Genomic DNA, 22,533 nt, shown 5'->3' on the forward strand with positions numbered 1-22,533 from the left:
AGATTTCTGTAAACAATGTGGGTAGAGGAAAGATGGCGGCAGGTCAGTGATAAAGATATTCCTCTGTGGGTAAGATTTGGTAAGATATTATTCTATGTCTATGAACACCACATATTAGAGGATACTTACTCAGCGTTTATGGTGATAAATATTGCGCAAGACATATTAATACGAATTTCATTTCCTTCCAGTACAAACCTATAAGATATTATTACAATAATATTATTAAAAGAACTGTTTTTTTCTAGATAATCATGTTAAAATTACAAGTTTGGGAACTGTAGTACTTTAAATAAAAGTAGAGTATGTGAAGGGAAACAACATGAGGAGAAATAAGAGGTTTAAGAAGAGGTTTATTTCAAGTCAAAGTTGTTAGTCCTTTTAGTATTTAGATATTTTGATCATGTTTAAAGATGACTGGGTTTTGTCAGACCTGAGGCTGGTAGGTACCCATCAGAATAAACAGACTTAGGGAAAAGATCCTTAGCATAAGGCTTTTCAGGGTGGTAACATAATGGAATGCAAAATGGCTGCAGCACAAACATTTATTGCATTAGCTTGGAACAAAGTCTGTCCCCTAACTCCAGCTAAACAGCCTTGGTAGCACTGTGAAAGAGAGCTCATAATGGCATGGGTAGTGGTTGTACTGTTGGTACCGGAGATAGAGACAATGGAGAGAAATTCTCTAGTGATCTCATGGGCAGCTGATACCAAGTAGGGTCATCGAAACAGAAAAGGAAGGACAATAGGGACAAAACCAGAGCACTCTGGATACAACTGAGGAGAAGTTTGCAGAGACTGAGATGTGATGAAGAACACGCAAAAAACTGTGGGTTACTGTGATTTCCCCCTAACCTGCCCATCATCTTATAATCATGATAGACTTAAGAATTTGGACACAATTCTTTAGTAAAGAGAGCAGTCAATGTCCATTAGCTTTAATTAGAAATATTAAATTGCAACAGAAAATTTAAACCTACAAATTCAATAATGCCCTTAAAGTAAATCATGCATTTGTCAATTTATCTGAAGAGGAACAAAATGTCAAGTTAGTAAATGCTTGAATTAGTAAACATTATCTCTAATATATGTTTTTTTATTATAAAATTTTTAAATTCAAGTATTTTAATTTGGATTAATGGGAAAAGAGGAGTGCCATGTGTGTAACCAGTCAATATCTTCTTAAAAGAGACATAGAATTAAAATGAAAAAAAAGGGGGGTTTTCAATGAAATATAAAACAAAGAGATAGGAAGAACATTTAACCTCAAAAAGAAGTGTAGAATATGTTTGCAGCATTGTACTGGTAACTCAGGAGACTCTTCTAAACTTGGGCAAACATTTGACTATTCCAAGTTGGCACAAAAGTTAGGTATATAAATTTTCAGATTATTTGCTAAGCAAAGGAAACTTTCAAGATAATTGTCATTCCGTTTATTTTATACTTATTATAAAACAAAACAAAATAGAATTCAATCACTTATTGTAGAAAAATTATTGTATCATTAACCAGTAAATTTCACTCAAAAGGTATAAATGCAGTAAATACCTGACAGAAAAGCTGTCTTTTGCAGCTTTAATAGTTTGGATTTGTGAGGCGATCACAGAAAGAACTTCAATATTAATATTTTCAAATTCATCAAAGCAACACCATGCTCCTGATTGAACTAGTCCAAGGAAGAATTTTCCCATTATCTTAAAAAAATGATGATTGAAATTATTACATAGGTGAACACTTTCACTGGAATATTCACTTGTGCATGTTCTTTCAATTTTACCCAAACCAAAGAGATGTCATTTCCATGCCCTCTTCACAGGCATTTTTGTTATGCTGAAAACTGTTGGACCAGTCACCTACTCTGCCTATCTCTCCTAATATCCTGTAGCATTGCACTGTAGCACTGTTGTCCTGTTGTTCATCGATTTGCTTGAGCGGGTACCAGTAATGTATCCATTGTGAGACTTATCGTTACTGTTTTTGGGCATATCAAATATGCCATGGGAAGCTTGCCAGCCTCTGCCGTGTGGGCGGGATACCCTCGGCAGCTTGCCGGGCTCTCTGAGAGGGACGGAGGAATGGAACCCAGGTCGGCTGCGTGCAAGGCAAATGCCCTACCCACTGTGCTATCGCTCCAGTACTAGGCACATAAATTCTGATACTCCCCAGAACCACCATTTACGTCCTTCTAGCAATAGCTCTCCTCTGGAAACCATTTTCTGACAGAAACCTTCACTGGCATAAAGAGTCATTACATTGTTAGGTAGATCTATCTACCTATAAAGATAGTATGGGTGAGCTCATGAGAGAGGGTAGAGAAGGACAAGCAACGTTGAGGTTACTCAGCAGCAGGGGTCCAAGCCAGGTAATAGTACTAATTTATGTAGTTAAAAAAAAATAACTGTATATAAAGAAAATTTATCAGACATAGATGGTAAGTTCTTTTATATGCAGTTTAATTTATTTATGTAGGTTAAAAATCACGTGGCAGTCAATAATTACAATTTACTTTTATTGATTTATTTTATTGTAACTCCATTCGACATTCCTCTAAGTTTTGTTGGAGCAAGTAATATGAAATAAATTTGTTATATGTCTGCCAAGGGGGCAGACTGGTGGATGGAAGGGAACCTGGGAACATTGGTAGAGAGATGGGGGCACTGGTGATAGGATTGGTGTTGGAATATTGTATGCCTGAAACAACTATTTTATGAGCAGTTTTGCTCATGATAATTACAGTATCTTAATAAAACATTTGAAAGTAAAACAAAAACATCACTGGAGTTTGAGGACACCCTGCAAGGTCTCCAACCACCTGGGGGTTCCTGGGCCCAAGGTGGGTGGGAGGGCAAGTAGGTCAGTCTCAGCTGATGGCTGAGTGAACTCTGGATCATTGTATGATTAAGACACCTTCATATATCAACATCACCCCCAGTGGCACCATGATGACTTTATATTGACCATGGAAACCCATGAAAATGGCAAAACAGGTCTTGATCAAGACCCATTGGGGGAGGAGAATGAGAGGAAATAGGGAAGAAAGAAAGATAGTAGGGGGTGTTCCTTGTTAGAACCCCACTTCCTATGCTTGTGAGAGTGTCTTTGCTACTTTCTCTTTCCCTTAAGATGTTGCAGCTGGCAATGCAATTTGTGTTAAACCACATTCAAGTTTGAGCCTCTGGTGGTATGTGCCAGTCGCAACATGTTAAATAAACACTTCAATTCCAGCAGGGTGTTTGCTTCCTTTATCTTCTTAAGTAATCCTCTGCTTCAAACATGTCCTGCTTTCTGTGAAATATTTCTTGAGAGTACACAAGAATCAGACAGGATAGGGAGAGCTATGTGTTCCCATGCCTTGGACCCCTTGAGCTTCATCAACATGACATTCTTTCATGGGTAGATGATAGTAAAGTGTATGAAGGAAGCATCTCCTTTTCCTGGGTCAGACCAATCCTCTATGTTCATGATAGATTTCAGGTAAGCAGTGGTATTGAGTTCTTCAACCTAGACCCGGTTGAAGAGCAAGAAGTCTTCTGTGACAGACTACAAAATGTAGATGGAAATATATTGATTTGTAGATAGTAGCGAAACGAGACAAAATTCAGGCCCAACAGAGCATCTATGGACCGAGAATCGTTAAACAATGGCTGAACTAAACACAAAGTATGTGCTAGGTTTCACAGAGAGAGAAGAAAGAGCAGATGAGAGAGCCCCTCAAGGCCCAGAAGAATACAAAGTTGATTCTTTCCCCAAGAAAACCCAATATATGATCTGAAGGGGAGTCAACCTGGCTGCAGTCAACACAGCAAAAACCTAGTTGTCAACTAGAAGACCAAGGCTGACCATGCCTGACTGTTTTCAGGACTTACTCCTGGATCTGGTTCAGGGATCACTCCTGGCAGTGTTCATGTGATTTTTGGGGTCCAAAGCAGCAGAAGTGCTGGTAGAAGGAGGTACCTCTGAAAAAAGCTATTCTCTGGGTAATTGGGAAACTGGTGTAGGCCAGCAGTCATCTGCATTCAGCTGGGAGAAAAGTGAGAGTAGATGGAATCTGGAGTTGCCCTGCTATGGGAAACCTCCATCAAGGATCGAATGACCAAGTACCAAGCAGCTGTATCCAAACAAAGCATTTCCACCAACTATACAAATGAGTGCCAATGGTGGTGAAATCCATAAATTAGAGCGAAAAGAGAATGTGCCCCCAGGTCCAGAGACCTGTATATCCCATCAGGATGGATAAATGATTTCTGCAACTGATACTAGCAGGCCTGTTTGCTCCTCTCCTGCTGACAATAATTCCTCCAGGTAATGCTCAGATGAAGAGAGAGGTCCAGCAGTCTGTTTTCCACAAGTCACCAAGTCCAGATGCCAGAGCTCCCAGCCTTTCTGAAAGTTTCTTCAAAGCAGTGAAGGAGTTCCAGACACCTGCCAGAGAGATCTGTGGAATGTCAGAAGACCGTCTACCCAGACTGGTTGAAGAAACTATGGTACATCTATACAATGGAATACTATGCAGCTGTTAGGAAAGATGAAGTCTTGAAATTTGCTTATAAGTGGATGGACATGGAGAGTATCATGCTAAGTGAAATGAGCCAGAAAGAGAGGGACAGACATAGAATGACTGCACTCATTTGTGGAATATAAAATAACAGAATATGAGACTAACACCCAAGGACAGTAGAGACAAAGGCCAGAAAGATTGCTCTATGGTAGGTAGCCTGCTTCATGAGCTGGGGCAACTGGAATAGAGAAGGGGTTGTACATAATTTTCAATGATGGTTGGAGGAATCACTTGGATGGGAGATGTGTGCTGAAAGGAGATAAAGGACTAAACATGATGGTCTCTCACTATCTGCATTGCAAACTATAAGTACAGAGAGAGTAGGAAGGAAACTGTCTGCCATAGAGGCAGGGGGTGGGGTGGGGCTGGAGTGGCGGGAGGGACATTGGGGACACTGGTGGTGGAAAATGTACACTAGTGGAGGGATGGTGTTTTATCATGGTGACTGAAACTCCATCATGAAATCTTTGTAACTGTATCTCGATGAATCATTAAAAGTTTAAGAAAAAAAATTTTTTTAAAGGAAGACGTCTACCCAAGTGGAGCAGCTCTTGGTCAATTAGCACGTGTTTCGGAATCAGCTGCTTCCGTTGCTCTTACTGCAACTACAAGCCCAATCTAGGAACAGAGGCGGCTTTGCGGGGATGCATCTATTGCAAGCTTCACTTCAATCGGCTCTTTAAGTCTAAAGGTAACACAAGGGCTGGGCCACTGTGAGCAGAGTGAGGAACTGGAATAAGCCCAAGGTGCCAGTGGCTCAGAGAAGCAGGAGGCTGCACCGGGCAAAACCCGGAGTCACTGGAAGGAGCCGAGGGTGAGAGGGGAAGCAGGGAAGTAACGGAGCAAATGTGGATGAAGATATTAGCCACCATCTCAAAGCACAACCGCCCACAGAAACCAAGGCTTCCCAGATGACACTTCCAGTGAAGAATTCACTACTCGGAATGCACCGTCCCAGGAGGAGGGGTTCTGGGAGAGAGTAGGCGAAGAGTTGCCCGTTGAAGAACAGATAAAAGAGAAATCACTACTACTACGAGGAGGAGGAATGACAAATTGCCTTGGTGCTGGGCCTTGAATTTGTGTTAGTGGAAATGAGCCACTGCCCTTTATCAGAGTGACTCATGTAAACAGGCATTTTAGCACGAACTCTAATTTATGTGGAAGTAACTGTGGGAGACACATGCCACCTGCAAAAAAATACTGTACTACAATTCAGGCGAACTGATTTCAAATGCTAGGGAACAAAACATATTACTTATATTATCTGTTTCAGTGATATATGTTAAGTGCTTTAAATTTTGTAAGAGGGGCAGAGGGAAACTATTCCAACTCCAACTCCAGATTCCACTGCATTTCAAAAGATCATATGAAAGTGGTCAGATGATTAGTAGGACACAATTACACTACAAGTTCACTTGTGGAATTAGGGAACAGAAGGTAGGGAATCAAGAGTTCTAAACATTGTAACTGAATGTATTTTAGGATAGAGGGCATAGTTTTCTTAGCCTTAAATGAATATCAGTATGATTATTTAGTATCCATTTGTTAAGAGATTAAATATACAGTCTTTAAAATTTTGGAGGGCTAATTTTCTTACTCTAATACTTATGGGGAACCTTTTGCTGTTTATCCTATGCTTTAAACCACATCCTTAACTGGAATACTGAAATATGACATACTTTTTATAGCACCTTTGGTACTGGGAAAAACCCACTCTCTTAAATAAGCTGTGTTATAAGCCTACCCCAAGTGATTCCCATCCATCTTCCCCCTTTGGTGATATCTAGACTTCTTTGATTTTCTAGAAGCTGTGATGTTCTTAAAAAAGATTTTTTTTTTTTTACTGCAGTTTGCCACACTGTAGTGAGAGCAAAGTAGGAATAATAGGGACAAAACATCTACAGGTTCAGAGCCCCAAACCTGGATTCTGTTTCTTATATTCCCTTTCTCAGACACTTGTGAGCTCTGAAATTTATTGGCTTTTTAATGGCAAATAGTATTCCCAGAGTGCAACTAAACCAGTTACAGGTCAGGTGGGTCAGAGGCAGGATATGGTTTACTAATGTTTTAGGGTTTTGAAACATTATAAATTTGAGTACATTTAACAAATTGTACAAACAGATTCAAAATCATATTTGTAGAGATATAAAATATTTGGCTTTCTTACACTTTTCCTTATTTTGAAACATTTATATTCAATAAACCATTTAACTTACAATAATAAAAAATAAAGCAGCCCAAAGCCAGGAGGACACATCAAAGGCCCTGTCAGCAGGAACAAACAAACATCCTAAATGACTCTGAAGCCATTAGAATTTAAAGCTTTTTTTTTTTAAGGACTTTTATCTGCATAGCCCCAAGCCAGACTGGAGCAATAACACAGTGGGTAGGGCGTGTGCCTTGCACACAGCCTATTCCTTCATCCCTCTCCGAGAGCCCAACCAGCTGCTAAGAGTATCCCGCCCCCATGTCAGAGCCATTCGATATGCCAAAAATAGTAACAAGAAGCCTCACAATGGAGAAGTTACTGGTGCCCGCTCTAGTAAATCAATGAACAATGAGATGACAGTGCTACAGTGCTATTTTAACGTACACTCTAGTACGTAGTTGTCCTCAGCCCTGGATATTCCATCTGGACTCCTCTGTATCCTCTACTCCAGGTGCGTAAGAAAATTTCTTCTTTTATCAACTTTCTTCCCATTCTGGAGAAGTCCAATTCTTTGACCTCATTTTTTTTTTTTTTTTAACTTGGAGGACCATATAGGATGCTGGGGATTTGAACCTGGCTTAGCAGAATGCAAGGCAAGTGCCTTAATGCCTCTTCTATCTCTCTAGACCATTTTTTGATTGTTGTTCTTCCTGCTTTGGAAGTGTTTTTATTTTTATGTTATGACACTGTGGTTTATAAAGCTATTCATAGCAGAATTTCGGGCATCCAATGTTCCCACTTCAGTCCCACCACCACTATAAACTTCCTCTCATCAATGTCCCCAAAATTCCCTCGCACTCCCCAGCCTGCCTTGCTGACAGGCACGTTTTTTCAGTTTGGTTATTGTACTTTGGATCTCATTCTCACAGTATTGTTGGCTCTGCGGTGTTAGATTTATACATACACCACACTTCTATACCACCAATGTTGAGGCACCTGATCCCTGCCCTGTTCCATGGGCCTCTTCTTACACCCTGTTGAATGTGTGAAATTTGAGAAAAACCTTATACAAACTAATTTTGCACTTCCATTAATCAATTAATGACTTCTTTTATGTATACAGTATTTTCATATGTGTTTATATATCTATACATATGTATTATGAATAATCTTTACCTTATAATCTAAATTTTCAAAGCAATTGAAGACCACACAATGTTTGCCTAAGGACTGGGAAACAAAAACATTATTTTAGTGTATTTCTTAAATGTGACAAACTGTTAAAATCTTTTTAGTAATAACATGTCTTTATATTGCTAGAGGTTTCTTTTCAAGAATAAATTACATACCCAATTAAAAAATGCACAAAACTGAGAATAAATACTATTGTGTTCAGTCAGTTGATTATAGTTCATGGAATACAAAGGTTATATAATGGAATACATTAGCAAAATTTTAAAAATAAAATATAACATTCAAGTGATGTCACAAAGTACACTAGTTCTCACACATAAACGTTCATATATACATATAAGCAATGCTGATAATCACAAAGGCAGAGCAGAAGTCTGTGTGTGGATTCAAATTCATTGAATAACCCTACAGAAATAGAAAAAGGTACAAAATTGTCATTATCTATCATTTGACTAATATTGTAATTCCCAGAGTCCGAGCGGCAGAGCCTGGCAAGCTACCTGTGTGTATTGGATATGCCAAAAACAGTAACAATAAGTTTCTGAGATGTTACTGGTGCCTGCTCAAACAAATCAATGAGCAATGGGATGACCGTGACAGTGACAGTAAACACAAAGCTTGCAGACTGACATATGTTGCCAAGTTCTAGCACACAACAGATTTTCAAAGATCAATCACCTGCACAAATTAATGAATGTGCTAAATTGTTAAATCTTCTGAGCATCTTTAACAGTAGTAATGGTCTACATTGATGATTCTATTGAAGAAAGCTTTTTATTCTGGATAGAGAAACAACTTACTTTTGCTAGATCTTTAACACTCTCAGTTTTTCCGATACCAGCTGGACCAGCAACACAACCTGCTAGATTTAAGCGCAACGTTGCAGTGAGAGTTAGCCAGCATCTGTCAGTGAGAGGTGTAATAACTAATCTTGGGGAGCAACCCAAGTACTCATAGCCATAAGTAAAGTTGGCGTCTCCTTGTGATACATAACACAACTTTTGTTTTTCATTCCATTTATATTGCAAATATCTGGAAATAATATTTTAAGAACTTGTTATTTGAGCAAAATTATTTCTAAATGTCCTTCACTAGAAAACAATAATATGGATTTAAACATAATGCTGATTAAAATGTAGAAATCAAACATTAAAGTTGAATGAAGCTTATACACTAAGGAAAATCCATGTGATTCACAGCAGATTTATCAAATGATATTCTATGAGCCATAAGAGCATGGGGGGTTATGGTATAAAAACTCAATGAAAACACCTCACCAAAAACATTCTAACCTAGATTATTATTTAGGTCTGAGAATAACACAGAGCTTCAGGAACAGACAACAGCATAGGGAATTCATGAGACAAGTCTTATAAGAAGTATGAAAGGAGCTTCTTTAAAAGGCAAGACAAACTCTTCAGCACTTGGCATTGATTGAGTATGGCATTCATTCACAGCACTTAATCTTATTCTGTACTCGATTAAGAAAGGTCTGTTTACTCCTGTCTGGGAAGGGGTTATGTCCATTTGCAACGATGAATTACCATTTTATTTATATTGAATATTATATATAGGATCAGGTATTTTTCATACCCATAGAGATAATTTTAAATATCCTCTACTGATTAATGCAGACATAAACAATATCAATAATATAATATTTCCCAGCATAAATACAACCTTCCCTTTCTTAGGATAAAATACATTTGCTTTTACTTCTATTGACCTATTCAGATTCTCTCCTTATATTCTCCTTAACTGTCTTCACTCTTACTAAAATTTACTTTCGCAGGATTCATCTACTTCATGTAAATCTTAAAATGCATTAGCACAGGGTTATTCATAATATTAATTTTATTATGGATTTTGGCCACACCTGGCAGTACTCAGGCCTTACTCCTGGCTCTGTGCTCAGGGATCACCCTGGAAGGGCTCAGGAGACTCAATGGGGTGCCTGGGATGGGGCCTGAGTTGACCAGGTGCAAGGCAAGCACCCTGCATACTGGTGCTATCTCTCTAGCCCCCATAATATCAATTTTTAAATTGTATAGTATATAATATTTATGATTGTATAATTGTATATTGCAGAGAGTCTCTTGCCCGCACGCCTGGCTGTCTTCCCCGGGGTCCCTCGGAGGGGATGGGCTCCAGCTTCCCTCCCCACCCTGAGCAGAGTTCCTGGAGGCCGAAGACCACCGGAACCTAGTCACAGCCATGCCCGAGGCCCCTCTCCACACTTTCGGACAGGCCTCACGCATGAAGGTACTGGCAGAGGAACCCAGGTGTGTGTAATCCCATCAACGGCCAACATCCAAAGACTTAAAATCAAGCTCCCAGAAGCTCCTAGATATCTTGTAGCCTACTTCTCCCTCTGGGAGAAACTGGCAATCCTCTGAGAGTTTCCTGCTTACATGGGACAGCCTTGTAAGCTTCCCATGGTGTATTCATATGTTAAATCCAGTAACAAGCTGGATCCCATTCCCCTGACCCTGAAAGAGCCTCCAGTGTGACATCTTTGGAGGGCCGAGTTGAGAGAGACTTCTGAGATCTCAGGGAAAGGACGAATGGAGAGTTTACTGAGCCTGCTAGAGAAATCGATGATTAATGGGATTTCATGATCATGATATTGTATAAACCTTAAAATATAGACTTTGAATTTTTAAAAATTTATCATTAATTTACAGTTTTGTGCAATTCTAGGAGATTAGTTATATTTACCTATAGGTATAGGTGCCACTACCGCCACAAATTAAAAAGAAAAAGAGAGAAAGATCTATCATAAATATGAGATAAAAAATAAACATAGTAAGAGAACAACAAATAGTCAAAGTAATCAGAACTAAAGTTTTTATCTACAGAGCTGAGCTTACAAGTGGTGGGGGTGGGGGACAGTTGGAAGGGTCCTTGGGACATTTGGTTGAGGGAAGTGGGAGCTCTGGTGATGGTGTGGTGTGTTGTGTTAGAATGTTGTATTCATGAGAAGTATCACTGTCACTGTTATCCCATTGCTCATCGATTTGCTTGAGCGGGCACCAGTAATGTCTCCATTGTGAGATTTTGTTGTACTGTTTTTGGCATATCGAGTACGCCACGGGTAGCTTGCCAGGCTCTGCTGTGTGGGTGAGGTACTCTCGGTAGCTTGCCGGGCTCTCCAAGAGGGGTGGAGGAATTGAACCCGGGCCGGTTGAGTACAAGGTAAACGCCCTACCTGCTGTGCTCCAGCCCACGAGAAGTATAATTAACAGTATTATGAATCTCAGTACCTCAATAAAAACGGTTTTAAAATATAAAATCAAATGGAAAAAGAGTGCTGATAACTCATCAGTGGCTCTACTAAACAAATGCTAGAACCTCGAAGACTATAAATATTTGAGCCCTTGTCCTCCGGAGGAAAACATCTTTGCTGAATCATGCTATTTGGGTGTGATGTTGGTAAATAGAGGATTTGTATGGCAATCATTTAAATGAATTTATTGTAGTTTCCAATAACATTATAGTTTCAGATGTTGCTCACTATAACTAGGATCTTTACTATGAGGGTAGACGTGATTTAAGTTTAAAAATTGTACTTTGTTTCAAGGGATCTTGAAATAATGGTGAGGGATTGGTGTAGGTGCTCTGCAATTATGAACCAGAGTCAATGGTAGTATAAACTATGAGATCTGAATAAAAAATGAATTTATAAATTCTTTGAAGCAAACAAAAATGAAAATGATGCATTGTTGGGCTGGAGCGATAGCACAGCAGGTCGGGCGTTTGCCTTGCACGTGACTGACCCGGGTTTGATTTCTCCGTCCCTCTTAGGGTGCCTGGTAAGCTACTGAGAGTATCCCGCCTGCACGGCAGAGCCTGGCAAGCTACCCGTAGTGTATTTGATATGCCAAAAACAGTAACAACAATTCTCACAATGGAGAGGTTACTGGTGTGCGCTCGAGCAAAATTATGAGCAACGGGATGACAGTGACAGTGATGCATCGTTGCAAATGGCAAATTCATCCTTTAATGTATTTTGGTCTTGGGGCCACACCTGCAGTACTTAGGGCTTAACTCTTGACTCTGCACTCAGGGATTCCTTCTGGCTCAGGGGACCATATGAGGTGCATGTATCAAAACAGGTTTGGCTGTTTGCTAACACCCTACCTACTGTACCCCAGTCCCAAGATTATATAGCTAAATAATATATTTTTATAGCTAAATAGTATTCTACTGTGTATACTTCTATCTCCTTCATCCATTCATTAGTCAATAGAAACTCAATTTGTTTTCATTTCTTGATTATTGTTTATAATAATGCAATTAACATGTGAATACTTACAGTGTATGTGTGTGTATTAGGAATTATATAGTATTTTATTTTTAGTTTTCTGAGATGTATCTATATTGTACTGTATGATTTCAGGTCTTATTTCCAACGGGACGACAGTGTGACAGTGCTAGTTCTTTGCTATTTAGAAAGCTATTTTGCTCTATATAAATATCAAACTGAAAATGTTCAGACAAAATATACTGAGCTGTGGTGTCTACCAAATACATCAGCTTCTTTCTGATCCTATTTTGAGTTTAGATTACCATAGCCTATTAAAGAAGTTTAGGTTAACAAATACTTTATTTCAAAGTTTACTTTTCTTGAGAATCAGAGACCCTATGCAGCAGGATACTGTTTTTTCCCTATGGATAGAGGAAATGTCAGGAAAATTATTTAAAAGTTTGAAATTTCACATTTATAAGTATCTTATATTCATCTCACTGAAGCTAGTTGCTCTATTTATTCTATATTTTCATGTTTGTACATAAGACACTAAATAGGAACATATATGATTGACTTTGTGTAAGAAAGAGGCACTACAGAATTGGATAACTAGGTGGAAATGTTCTCTGATGTTCTTCCCAGGATAGTCTGTTCTGGAATTGACAGGAAAAAGAGAGACTTGAAGTAATTTCTCTCATTATCTACTTTCTCCTTTTTGGCTGAGGAACGAAAGGCAAAATGCAACTATAAGAAGAGTGTACTCAGGGAAGGAGAATAAAGCAGTACAAAGTGGAAGAAAAAAACATAGTGGAACAGAAAAAAAGGAAAACCCATGAATACAATTTTCAAGTTGGTCTTCTTTGCTTAGAATTTATGTATCCTAGAAAATTAATAATCATGTCTGAATTTTTAAGTACTGAGTCAATGTTTCTATAGATACAGGTTTATATAGATTGGAAAGCAAGAAGTTATTTTCTATAAAATTATATTTTACATCTACTTACCTTGTCCATGCAAAATCATCTGCATTAGTGATATTTTTAAGTAGCAAATCACTCACTATGTCTCTGCAGTGAACACAAATGGCAAGCAATGCACCTAGTATAGCTTTTGTGCGAGAATTACTAATATCCAACCCTATTAACTCTACAATTTTGTTCAGGCAATGAATTATATCAACATGAACTTTTCCCAACTCTTTCTTTGCTTGAGGACTCACAAAGCTTCGGAGGCAATTATTATAAAACATTATCTGGCTCTGAAAAATTAAGAAAGATATATGATAATTAAATCAAGTGTTATAAATTAAAATATATTTGTTTCCATTTAGTATATGTGATGTTCATATGTTAGTGCTCATATTTATAAACATCATTAAGTATATGTAACATTTGTATAAAAAGAGAAATTAAACACTGGTATATACAATAAGAGTTTGAGATTAAATCTTGATTTTTTCTTACTGAGTATTATTTATTAATAAATGAAAATATATTTATCATCAATATTTATATTTTCTAAATCTTGTATTCTTAACCCATCATTACTAGACTGTTATAATCTGGGGACAATAATAATGTTAAAAAAGGGCAATAATAATGTTAAAAAATAAGGTAAAATAAGTACTATTTCCTCAGTTGAACTCAAAAGAAATATTTCTAGAATGTGTTCTATAATCATAGTTTTCAGAAACTGCTAATATGGTTGATACCTTGATTCTCACTATTCTTATACTATTGAAAAAAGGCTACTGGATTGAGGTGAGATTGACCTCAACCTGTAAGATCTTTAGAGGGACTGTGCAGAAGGCATATAAATTTCTGGACTATAATTAGGCTAATTGTTTTTTCACTAAATGAGGTAGTATCTATTAAAAGAAAAATGTCGTAGGTGAAGGAGAACAATGAATTGATTGGTGGATGCACAGAATTTGAAGTGACTATAGGACAAATAAGTGCAGCCATAAATAAATAAATATAGAATCAGCATAGAAGACATAACATAACGGTGAATTCTTTTCTAGAGCAAGAAAAAGGGTAGGAAATGGGAAATCTGGTATTCCAATAGTCTTGTCTGTATGCAGCAGAAAATTTGACTTTAATATAAGGTGCTTTAGAACCACAACAGAAAATCAATAGGTGGTTAGTTAGTTTAGAAAGTGGGCAGGAGCAAAAGTTTGCAGTCTGTGGAAGATCTTTTCTTAATGGAGCATATTTGATTATTTCCTAGAAAACCACAGAAGGGTGCAAGTTGATTCCTTATAATTGTGTTACTTTTGCAAGCAACACCTTAACTAAATCTTTAGTTTGTGATCAGAGTACTTTATCAATAGTCAAGCGGAAAAATAAAGGGAACCAAAGAGGGTGGATCATTATCATTTGTTTACAGTCCCAGGTATCCTAACAAAGACTTGAAAATTGGCAAAGCAAGAAGGAATGATATTATTTTTAAATTTAAGAGAGCAATGCAAAGTCAATCAAGTATGCTTTTTAAATGTTTGATTATAGGAAATAGCAACATTTATTTCTCCAGGAAAACTATTGTCTCCAACATTTGTGTTGACCCTCATAATTTATGTATAATGGAGCTTTCAGACATCTCCAGAACATTTTAAAATTATGATTCACTCTTTTTTTTCCTAAGGAAAAATCAAACTAGCAGAAAGGTACTCCTTGGTTTTTATTGCAACTTTTATCACTCTTTCTTTTCCTTATCTCCCCCCTCTGGTCAGTCTTTTTTAGTTCTCAGGGAATTCTCATCCGACATCTAATCATTAAATGGCAATATTTCTCAGAGTCCTTACTTATCCTCATTAAACATGTTCCACAGGGGAAAACTTCACTGTGCCCTGACTTTAGCCACTACTTTAGCCATCTCTTCTAATAGCTCAACTATTACTTCACCAGTTTTTCTAAAAAGAATTCCCTATTTTGGTTCCTTTGCTATCAAAGTTACTTTTCTCCTTTTTCTTTTTTTGAGCTACAGAAAAATTTTAACTCACTTGAACAAATACATGTGGTAGGCAGAATAGTGGTTTCTTTTTTTTTAATTTTTTTTAATTTTTTTTATTAGTTTATTTTTAATTAGAGAGTCATCGTGAGGGTACAGTTACAGATCCATACATCTTTGTGCTCACGCTTCCCCCATACAAAGTTCAATAACCCATCCCTTCACCAGTGCCCATTCTCCACCACCAGTAAACCCAACATCCCTCCCCCCCTCCCCAGACCCGTCTCCCCCCACCCCACCCTGCCACTATGGCAGGGAATTCCCTTTTGTTCTCTCTCTCTGATTAGGTGTTGTGGTTTGCAATAGAGGTGTTGAGTGGCCATTGTGTTCAGTCTCTAGTCTGTATTCGGCCCGCCTCACCCTTACCCCACATGACCTCCAACCACATTTTACTTGGTGGTCCCTTCCCTGAGTTACCCAGAATGAGAGACCAGCCTCCAAGCCATGGAAACAATCTCCTGGTACTTATTTCTACTATTCTTGGGCGTTAGTCTTGTAGTCTATTATTCTATATTCCACAGATGAGTGCAATCTTTCTATGTCTGTCTCTCTCTTTCTGACTCATTTCACTTAGCATGATACTTTCCATGTTGATCCACTTATATGCAAACGTCATGACCTCATTTTTTCTAACAGCTGCATAGTATTCCATTGTATAGATGTACCAGAGTTTCTTCAACCAGTCATCTGTTCTAGGGCACTCGGGTTTTTTCCAGATTCTTGCTATTGTAAACAGTGCTGCGGTGAACATATAAGTGCATATGTCACTTCGACTATACTTTTTGGCTTTTCTGGGATATATTCCCAGCAGTGGTATTGCTGGGTCAACAGAATAGTGGTTTCTACGAAAACATATAATGTGCTAATCTTCAGAGCCATGGATAATATTATCTTGCTTGGCTAAAGAAACTGCTGGCTGTGATTAAATGGATACCTTGAGATAGATTTTCCTGGGTTATCTGAGTTGGATTGATGATTAATTTTTTTTTTTTAATATCTGAGAGACTTTTTCTGCCTGTGAGCAGGGAGAAATATGACTATGGAAGAACACTAAAGAGATGCAGCAGTTTAGTATTGATAAGGAAGAAAAGAACCAGGATTGCTAGAGACCTTTAAAAGCTGGAAATTATGCTCCAGAGAATAATCAACTCCTTTGACACTTTGATTTTAGCCCAGTCTAACCAGTGCTAGTCTTCTCACCTACAAATATATAAGAAAATATGTTGTCTTGTTTTCGGAAAGGAAGAATGCAGTGACATTTTAAGACAACATTAGAAAACTAATTTAAAAGTACAATGATATCCAAAAAAAGTAATTTGAGTTATTTTTATTTAGCATTTTATTGTGAAAAAGTTAAGCTACAGAAATGTTGAATAAATTCTTAACTTCCCATATAATCGCCACTCATGTTCTACAATTAACTTTTTACTAAATATTGTAAAATAAAATAAAATAAAGCAAATATGCTTTATTCTATCAACTTATCTGTTCATATTATTTTCCTTATGTTTATCAAAGTAAGCTACATGTGCCAGTTTGGTTCATAATGATTAGTTTATAAAGCAGTACTTTCTTGGCAATGAACCTAGAAACTAAATACATGTATATCAAAGTGACTTAACTTACCACAGTGAGCACCACTTGTCCTGGATGGGATAACACCCATTTGGAAAAAGATTGGGTAATCCAATCTTCAATCCCTTGGCTTATAAATCTACAAACAAAAAATTATTTATATTTAATCGTGGGTCATTACACATAATGATCAAGCTGAAAGGTCACATGTTAGCTCTAGGATAGTTTTATCTATATATATTTTGACAATGAATTTTCGCACTTAAGTGGCACTGTCATCCCATTGTTCATCGGTTTGCTCCAGTAACGTCTCCTTTGTGAGATTTGTTGTTACTGTTTTTTCGGCATATTGAATACACCACAGGTAGCTTGCCAGGCTCTGCCTTGTGGGCAGGATACTCTTGGTAGCTTGCTGGGCTCTCCGAGAGGGACAGAGGAATTGAACTCAGGTTGGTTGCATGCACGCTCTAACTGCTGTGCTAAAAAAATTAATTATAATTGATAAAATAGGATTTTAAAATCCATTTTTTTCTAGGATTAAAAACATCTGTTACCATGATATATTTTGATGTTATTTTGGTGTTTTCTTTCCTATCACTGTATCACTGTTATCCCGTTGTTCATCGATTTGCTTGAGTGGGCACCAGTAAGTCTCCATTGTGAGACTTGTTACTGTTTTTGGCATATCGAATATGCCACAGGTAGCTTGCCAGGCTCTGCTGTTCGAGCGGCATACTCTTAGGTAGCTTACAGGGCTTTCCAAGAGGGATGGAAGAATTGAACCCGGGTCACCACATGCAAGGCAAACGCCTTACCTGCTGTGCTATACACAAGTTTTAAGTTTCTATACGGTCAAATTGATCAAGTTTTCTGCTTAATATATTTTATCAATGATAACTTATTTTCAGAAATTCCTAACAAATTTTTGTCTCACATTTAAGTGAATTAAATTAATATTTTGTATGTTTGTTTTTATGATCTACACCTGGTGGTGCTCAGGGGACTGTATGGGGTGTTGGGAGTTGAACCTTGGCCACATGCAAGGAAAATGTCCTACTCCCTGTGCTATCTCTCTAGCTTCTACATGGACCAAAAAAAAAAAAAAAAGAAACAAACACAACTAAGATCATACACACACACACACACACACACACACACACACACACACCCCTAGATCACCTAGATGTATTTCCAGATAGGAGGAAAAGGGGTCTCTTACTCCTCTGAGAAAAGATCCACTCACCTTTCTTGCAAACTTCCTCTACTAAATAAACTTTCCTTATTATCTGTATATCTGGCTTTTTTTCCCCCTTCACTCCATGCCAAGTTCAGGGACCCCTGTTTCTATGTATGTTTCCAGCTAATTTAACTGGAAAAGACAAAAGCCAAAGTTTCTGGGACTTTGCCCTGAGTCAAATGACATTTTAAATTATAGAAAATACATTAAAGTAGATATACATATACAGTAATAAAAGCTTGGATTAGATTATAAATATATGGATGGGAAGATCAAAAACAACCTTTACCGACATCAACAAATACAAGAAACATCCCAGGGCAAATTTTTGGGAAAAACGAAGAGAAAATTTTCTAAATAGAAAGACCTGTGTCCTCTGTTTCTTCCAATGTCCTGACCTCCCAAACTAACTGGTTGCTAATCAATCAGAAGGAAAATTCAAGAAGTACGGGGTGGAGGTGATTTAGTGTGATGCCCTGCCCTAGACACAGAAGCAGAATAGGGCCTAAAATAACTCTTTCTATTTGGATACACTAGTGAAAAGAAGAGAAAGGAGGGTGGGAGCAAAGAGAGCAGAAGGATAGAAACAAAGAAAATGACCCTGGTATTTCTCCCTGAGAAATGGAATTTTTCAAACACAACTAAAACTAGAATAACAGTGAAGTATAATAGCCAGTTGGCAACCTCAAGGAGAATAGCTATCTATGCACTCTTATGAGTCCAAATGTGATGGTGAGTAAAATAAATCTGGAGAGACAGGCTATTATTTGCAGGTATTAGCATATTCAAAGGGCTATTTGATAAGAACTGAATGAGAGGACTCTGCGAAAAGGAAGTCAACCAATACAAATGTAGATCTGTAGCACTGTAGCACTGTCTTCCCCATTGCTCATGGATTTGCTCCAGCGGGCACCAGTAACGTCTCCATTGTGAGACTTGTTACTGTTTTTGGCATATCGAATATGCCATGGGTAGCTTGCCAGGCTTTGCCATGTGGGCAGGATACTCTTGGTAGCTTGCCGGGCTCTCAGAGAGGGACAGAGGAATCGAACCCAGGTCGGCTGCGTGCAAGGCAAATACCCTATCTACTGTGCTATCACTCCAGTCCTTCAGGATAATGTTAGTAAATATAGATATTAAACTTAAAGGAGTGCCTTTTCTATAATTAGAAAGGTAGAAGACCTTAAACTAAAATATCTAGTCAAATTAAATTTTTTTTTTAGTCGGGAAAGGGGGTTCCTCTTTCCTGAGTTAGATGGTGTTCAGGAGGACCTCATCCAGTAATTTCCCACTGACCAAGACAGTGGTTCATTGAGAAGGCTTGAGTATGTTCTCCAGATACTCATTAGACCATATGTTGCCTGGGCCCTACCTGGTGGACTGCATGCATAGAAAGCACCTTAATTTTATAGTATCTCTCCAACCCCTCAAATTAGGATTTTTTTTTTAGGGGCAGGCTCACACCTTGCTGTGCTCAGGGCTTACTCCTGGTTCTGTGCTCATAAATCACTCTTGAGGGACTTGGTGGACCAAATGTGGTGCTGTGAATCAAAGCTGAATTGGCCACATTACAGGCAAACATCCTCCCTGCTCTATTATCATTCAAGTCCCTTCTCAATTTAGTTTTTAGATTTATTTTTTTTTCTGTTTGTTTGATTATTTTTCAGGCCACACTTGTCAGTGGTGCTCAGAGTTTACTCCTGACTCTGTGCTCAGGGAACACTCCTGTTGGGCTTTGGGGATCATCTGGGGTGTTGAGGGTTGAACTAGGGTTGGCCGTGTGCAAGGAAAGAACTATTATAGCATTCATAATATTATATGATAGGACTAATAAAGCACTGATAGCACAGCATACTATTGCTCTGGCCTCATCAAATTTTTTTTTAAAAGTTCATAAACTGATACCTTTTTTTTTCTCTTAAGTGGATGCCAAAGATAGATTAGCATCTAAAAAGGAGAGAATGAAAAAGATTGAACTAAGGAAATTGTTTCAGGAAGAAACAGTGGGATAAATCTTAGCTGTAGCCATAGTACTGCATCCTGTGAAGACAGGCAGAGATGGACATGACGTCAGGTCTTGGCTAGGTCAGATACAAATGGGTCTCAAGCAACAGAACAGATGCTATTCATGATTACCCTCTCAAACTGACATTTGACCTGTAAAGCTTTTCATTCATTTATGTGTAATCATGTTCTAACAAAACCTATCGAGCAGTCTAGTTCATGTATTTCCCTAGATACTTCCTACTTAGATTAGTAGATGACTAGCCAAGTGAAAAAATAGAGAGAGTACCAACCTGAGAAATAGTACAAGAGTTAAGGACATGCCTTACATTCGGCTAACCCCAGTTCAATCCCTATGGTTGTACCATATGGTTCCCAAGTGTCATTGGATCAGTCTTGGTAATTGCCAGCCCCATAGTCTGAGAAACCCTTTAGATTGATTCCTTTGGTACTGCTTGGGAAGCCAACCTCCAATAGAGATAGATAGGTATATCAATAGACAATATAATAGGAAATTTGGGGGGAAAACTTACTTTTTAAGCACATCAAACATGCCTTTCTCAACATTTACCAGCCACTTTTCTACAGTACTTCTTATACGAATTTTCCTATAATTTTATGAGAGAATTATTTTTATTTTAGTCATTCCTTTAACAAGTGTTTACAAGTGTTTTTAATACTTCTAATATTCATGGTTAAGAGATTATAAATATCTATTGTCTATGGTATTTCTAGATGTCAATTTGGAAAACTATATAAAATGTTTCACCTAGCCTTAGGAAATTCTGATATGAAATTCATAGATTTACAAGACTAAGAGTTTTCCGTAAAACATGAATTTACAAAATAGACCAATATATAAAATGGATAAATTCTATCACATAGAATTTTAGGATTCCTCATTGATTCAAACAATAAATCTTGGTCAAAGTGAGGTTAAAGGTTCTGGTGGATGGCAAGGCCAGACTGTGCCACTTTTTAAAGCCTAATATAAGAAGTACAAGAAAAAGGTAAGAAATCCCTTGGCAGGGCTAGCAAATTGGACTAAGTATCTAGCTTTAAACAAGTGACAGGGAATCATTCATGACAAAAACCAAAGGTCAGGGGAAGCAATAATACAAACAAATTTCCTTCTTATCTATCTTCAAATAATAAAACCCTGCGCTGTCATGCAAGATAATATTTATAAACATACCTAAGGGAAATAGAACTCTACATAAATGCATTATTCTGAGTATACAGTTTGCTTAGCAAGGTTCTATAAAATATCATGAATTTTTCAGCTGAAGGTTTAAATAACTTATAATTTAATCTTAAATGGTAAATATCCACATATATAAATATCATTATCATACTTTGGTAGCACAAGAGCTTCTCCTTCAGCAGAGATAAGCATTTTTACAGCAGAGGGGCCAATTTCTTGTTTCCAAAGCCTTAATTTTCTTATATTTTGAAAACATTTAATAAGATGAGGCTGTGAATCATAAATAAATGTTAAATACATTAAATATTTCTGACCCTCATTGGGAAATAATATTGCTGGAAATAATGTAGCTTACCTCTACAGATTCAGGATTTTTGCTGTTAGCTAGAATATCAAGAAGTTCAGCGTTGCTAAGAAAGTAAAATCTTGGGAAAATAATTCTTTTGATTTCAAGGTAGTTCTGTTCATAACCAAAAAAACAAATTAAAAAGGCACATCAATTCATGACATTAATCACCTTTTCATTTAAGTCAATACTATAGACAAAAAGTCAAGAAATTAAAGCAATGGTATAAATTGTGCTGTCAGTCAAAATAAACTTTATACTCAGTGAAAGCTACAATTGAATTGCTTTTAATAAAGCAAAATTGAAATAACTGAAAACCAAAGGCAAAAACTTACTCCCTTCCACACTCATGCACAGAGACACACGAACACAAAGGCACATGCTCTATTGTATTGATAATAAGTTGCTGTATTTTTATATTCTTGACATTGCTTTCTGATGGACTGGAGCGACAGCACAGCAGGTAAGGCGTTTGCCTTCCACACGGCTGACCCGGGTTCAATTCCTCCATCCCTCTCAAAGAGCCCGGCAAGCTACCGAGAGTATCCAGCTCACACGGCAGAGCCCGGCAAGCTACCCATGGTGTATTCGATATGCCAAAAACAGTAACAACAAGTCTCACAATGGAGACATTACTGGTACCCCAGCCACATCTTCTCATTTGTTTTCAAGAAGTGTCTTTATCTTTTATATTTTAATGCTGATCTCTTGAGTTTTTTTTCCCTCCTCACTCGTCCTATATATCTTCCTTCTAAGAGGTAAGTGTTTATGATACTTTTTGTGAGCTATTTGATACTCACCTGCTTGCTCTTTGACTCGATTCACTCTCCTTTACCTCAACTCTACAAGCCCAGTTGCTACTCATTATAGACAAAAGTTGTTTCTACATAAGCCAGCACTTTCTCCAGTTTCTCTCTTTGTAGTGTGATCAACAGCTAGAATGAGTCTTGGTCAAGTAAGAGGGTCAGACTCTCTTTTCATCTATCCTCTACTTACCTACCCCATCCT

At 37.7% G+C, this 22,533-nt stretch overlaps 1 protein-coding gene across 1 annotated transcript in view; it reads right to left on the minus strand.

Moving 5' to 3' along the window:
* The window catches only part of DNAH14 (dynein axonemal heavy chain 14), a 311,036-nt gene that overhangs the window by 211,852 nt on the left and 76,651 nt on the right, over positions 1-22,533 (minus strand). Inside the window, 9 exon segments of the mRNA XM_055117878.1 lie at positions 130-198; positions 1,549-1,694; positions 7,884-7,937; positions 8,702-8,933; positions 13,155-13,408; positions 16,786-16,873; positions 20,509-20,583; positions 21,331-21,449; positions 21,535-21,639. Coding sequence (XP_054973853.1) covers positions 130-198; positions 1,549-1,694; positions 7,884-7,937; positions 8,702-8,933; positions 13,155-13,408; positions 16,786-16,873; positions 20,509-20,583; positions 21,331-21,449; positions 21,535-21,639 — 1,142 coding nt within the window.

This window comes from Sorex araneus, chromosome 9, assembly GCF_027595985.1.
Source record: "Sorex araneus isolate mSorAra2 chromosome 9, mSorAra2.pri, whole genome shotgun sequence".
Classification (NCBI taxonomy): domain Eukaryota; kingdom Metazoa; phylum Chordata; class Mammalia; order Eulipotyphla; family Soricidae; genus Sorex; species Sorex araneus.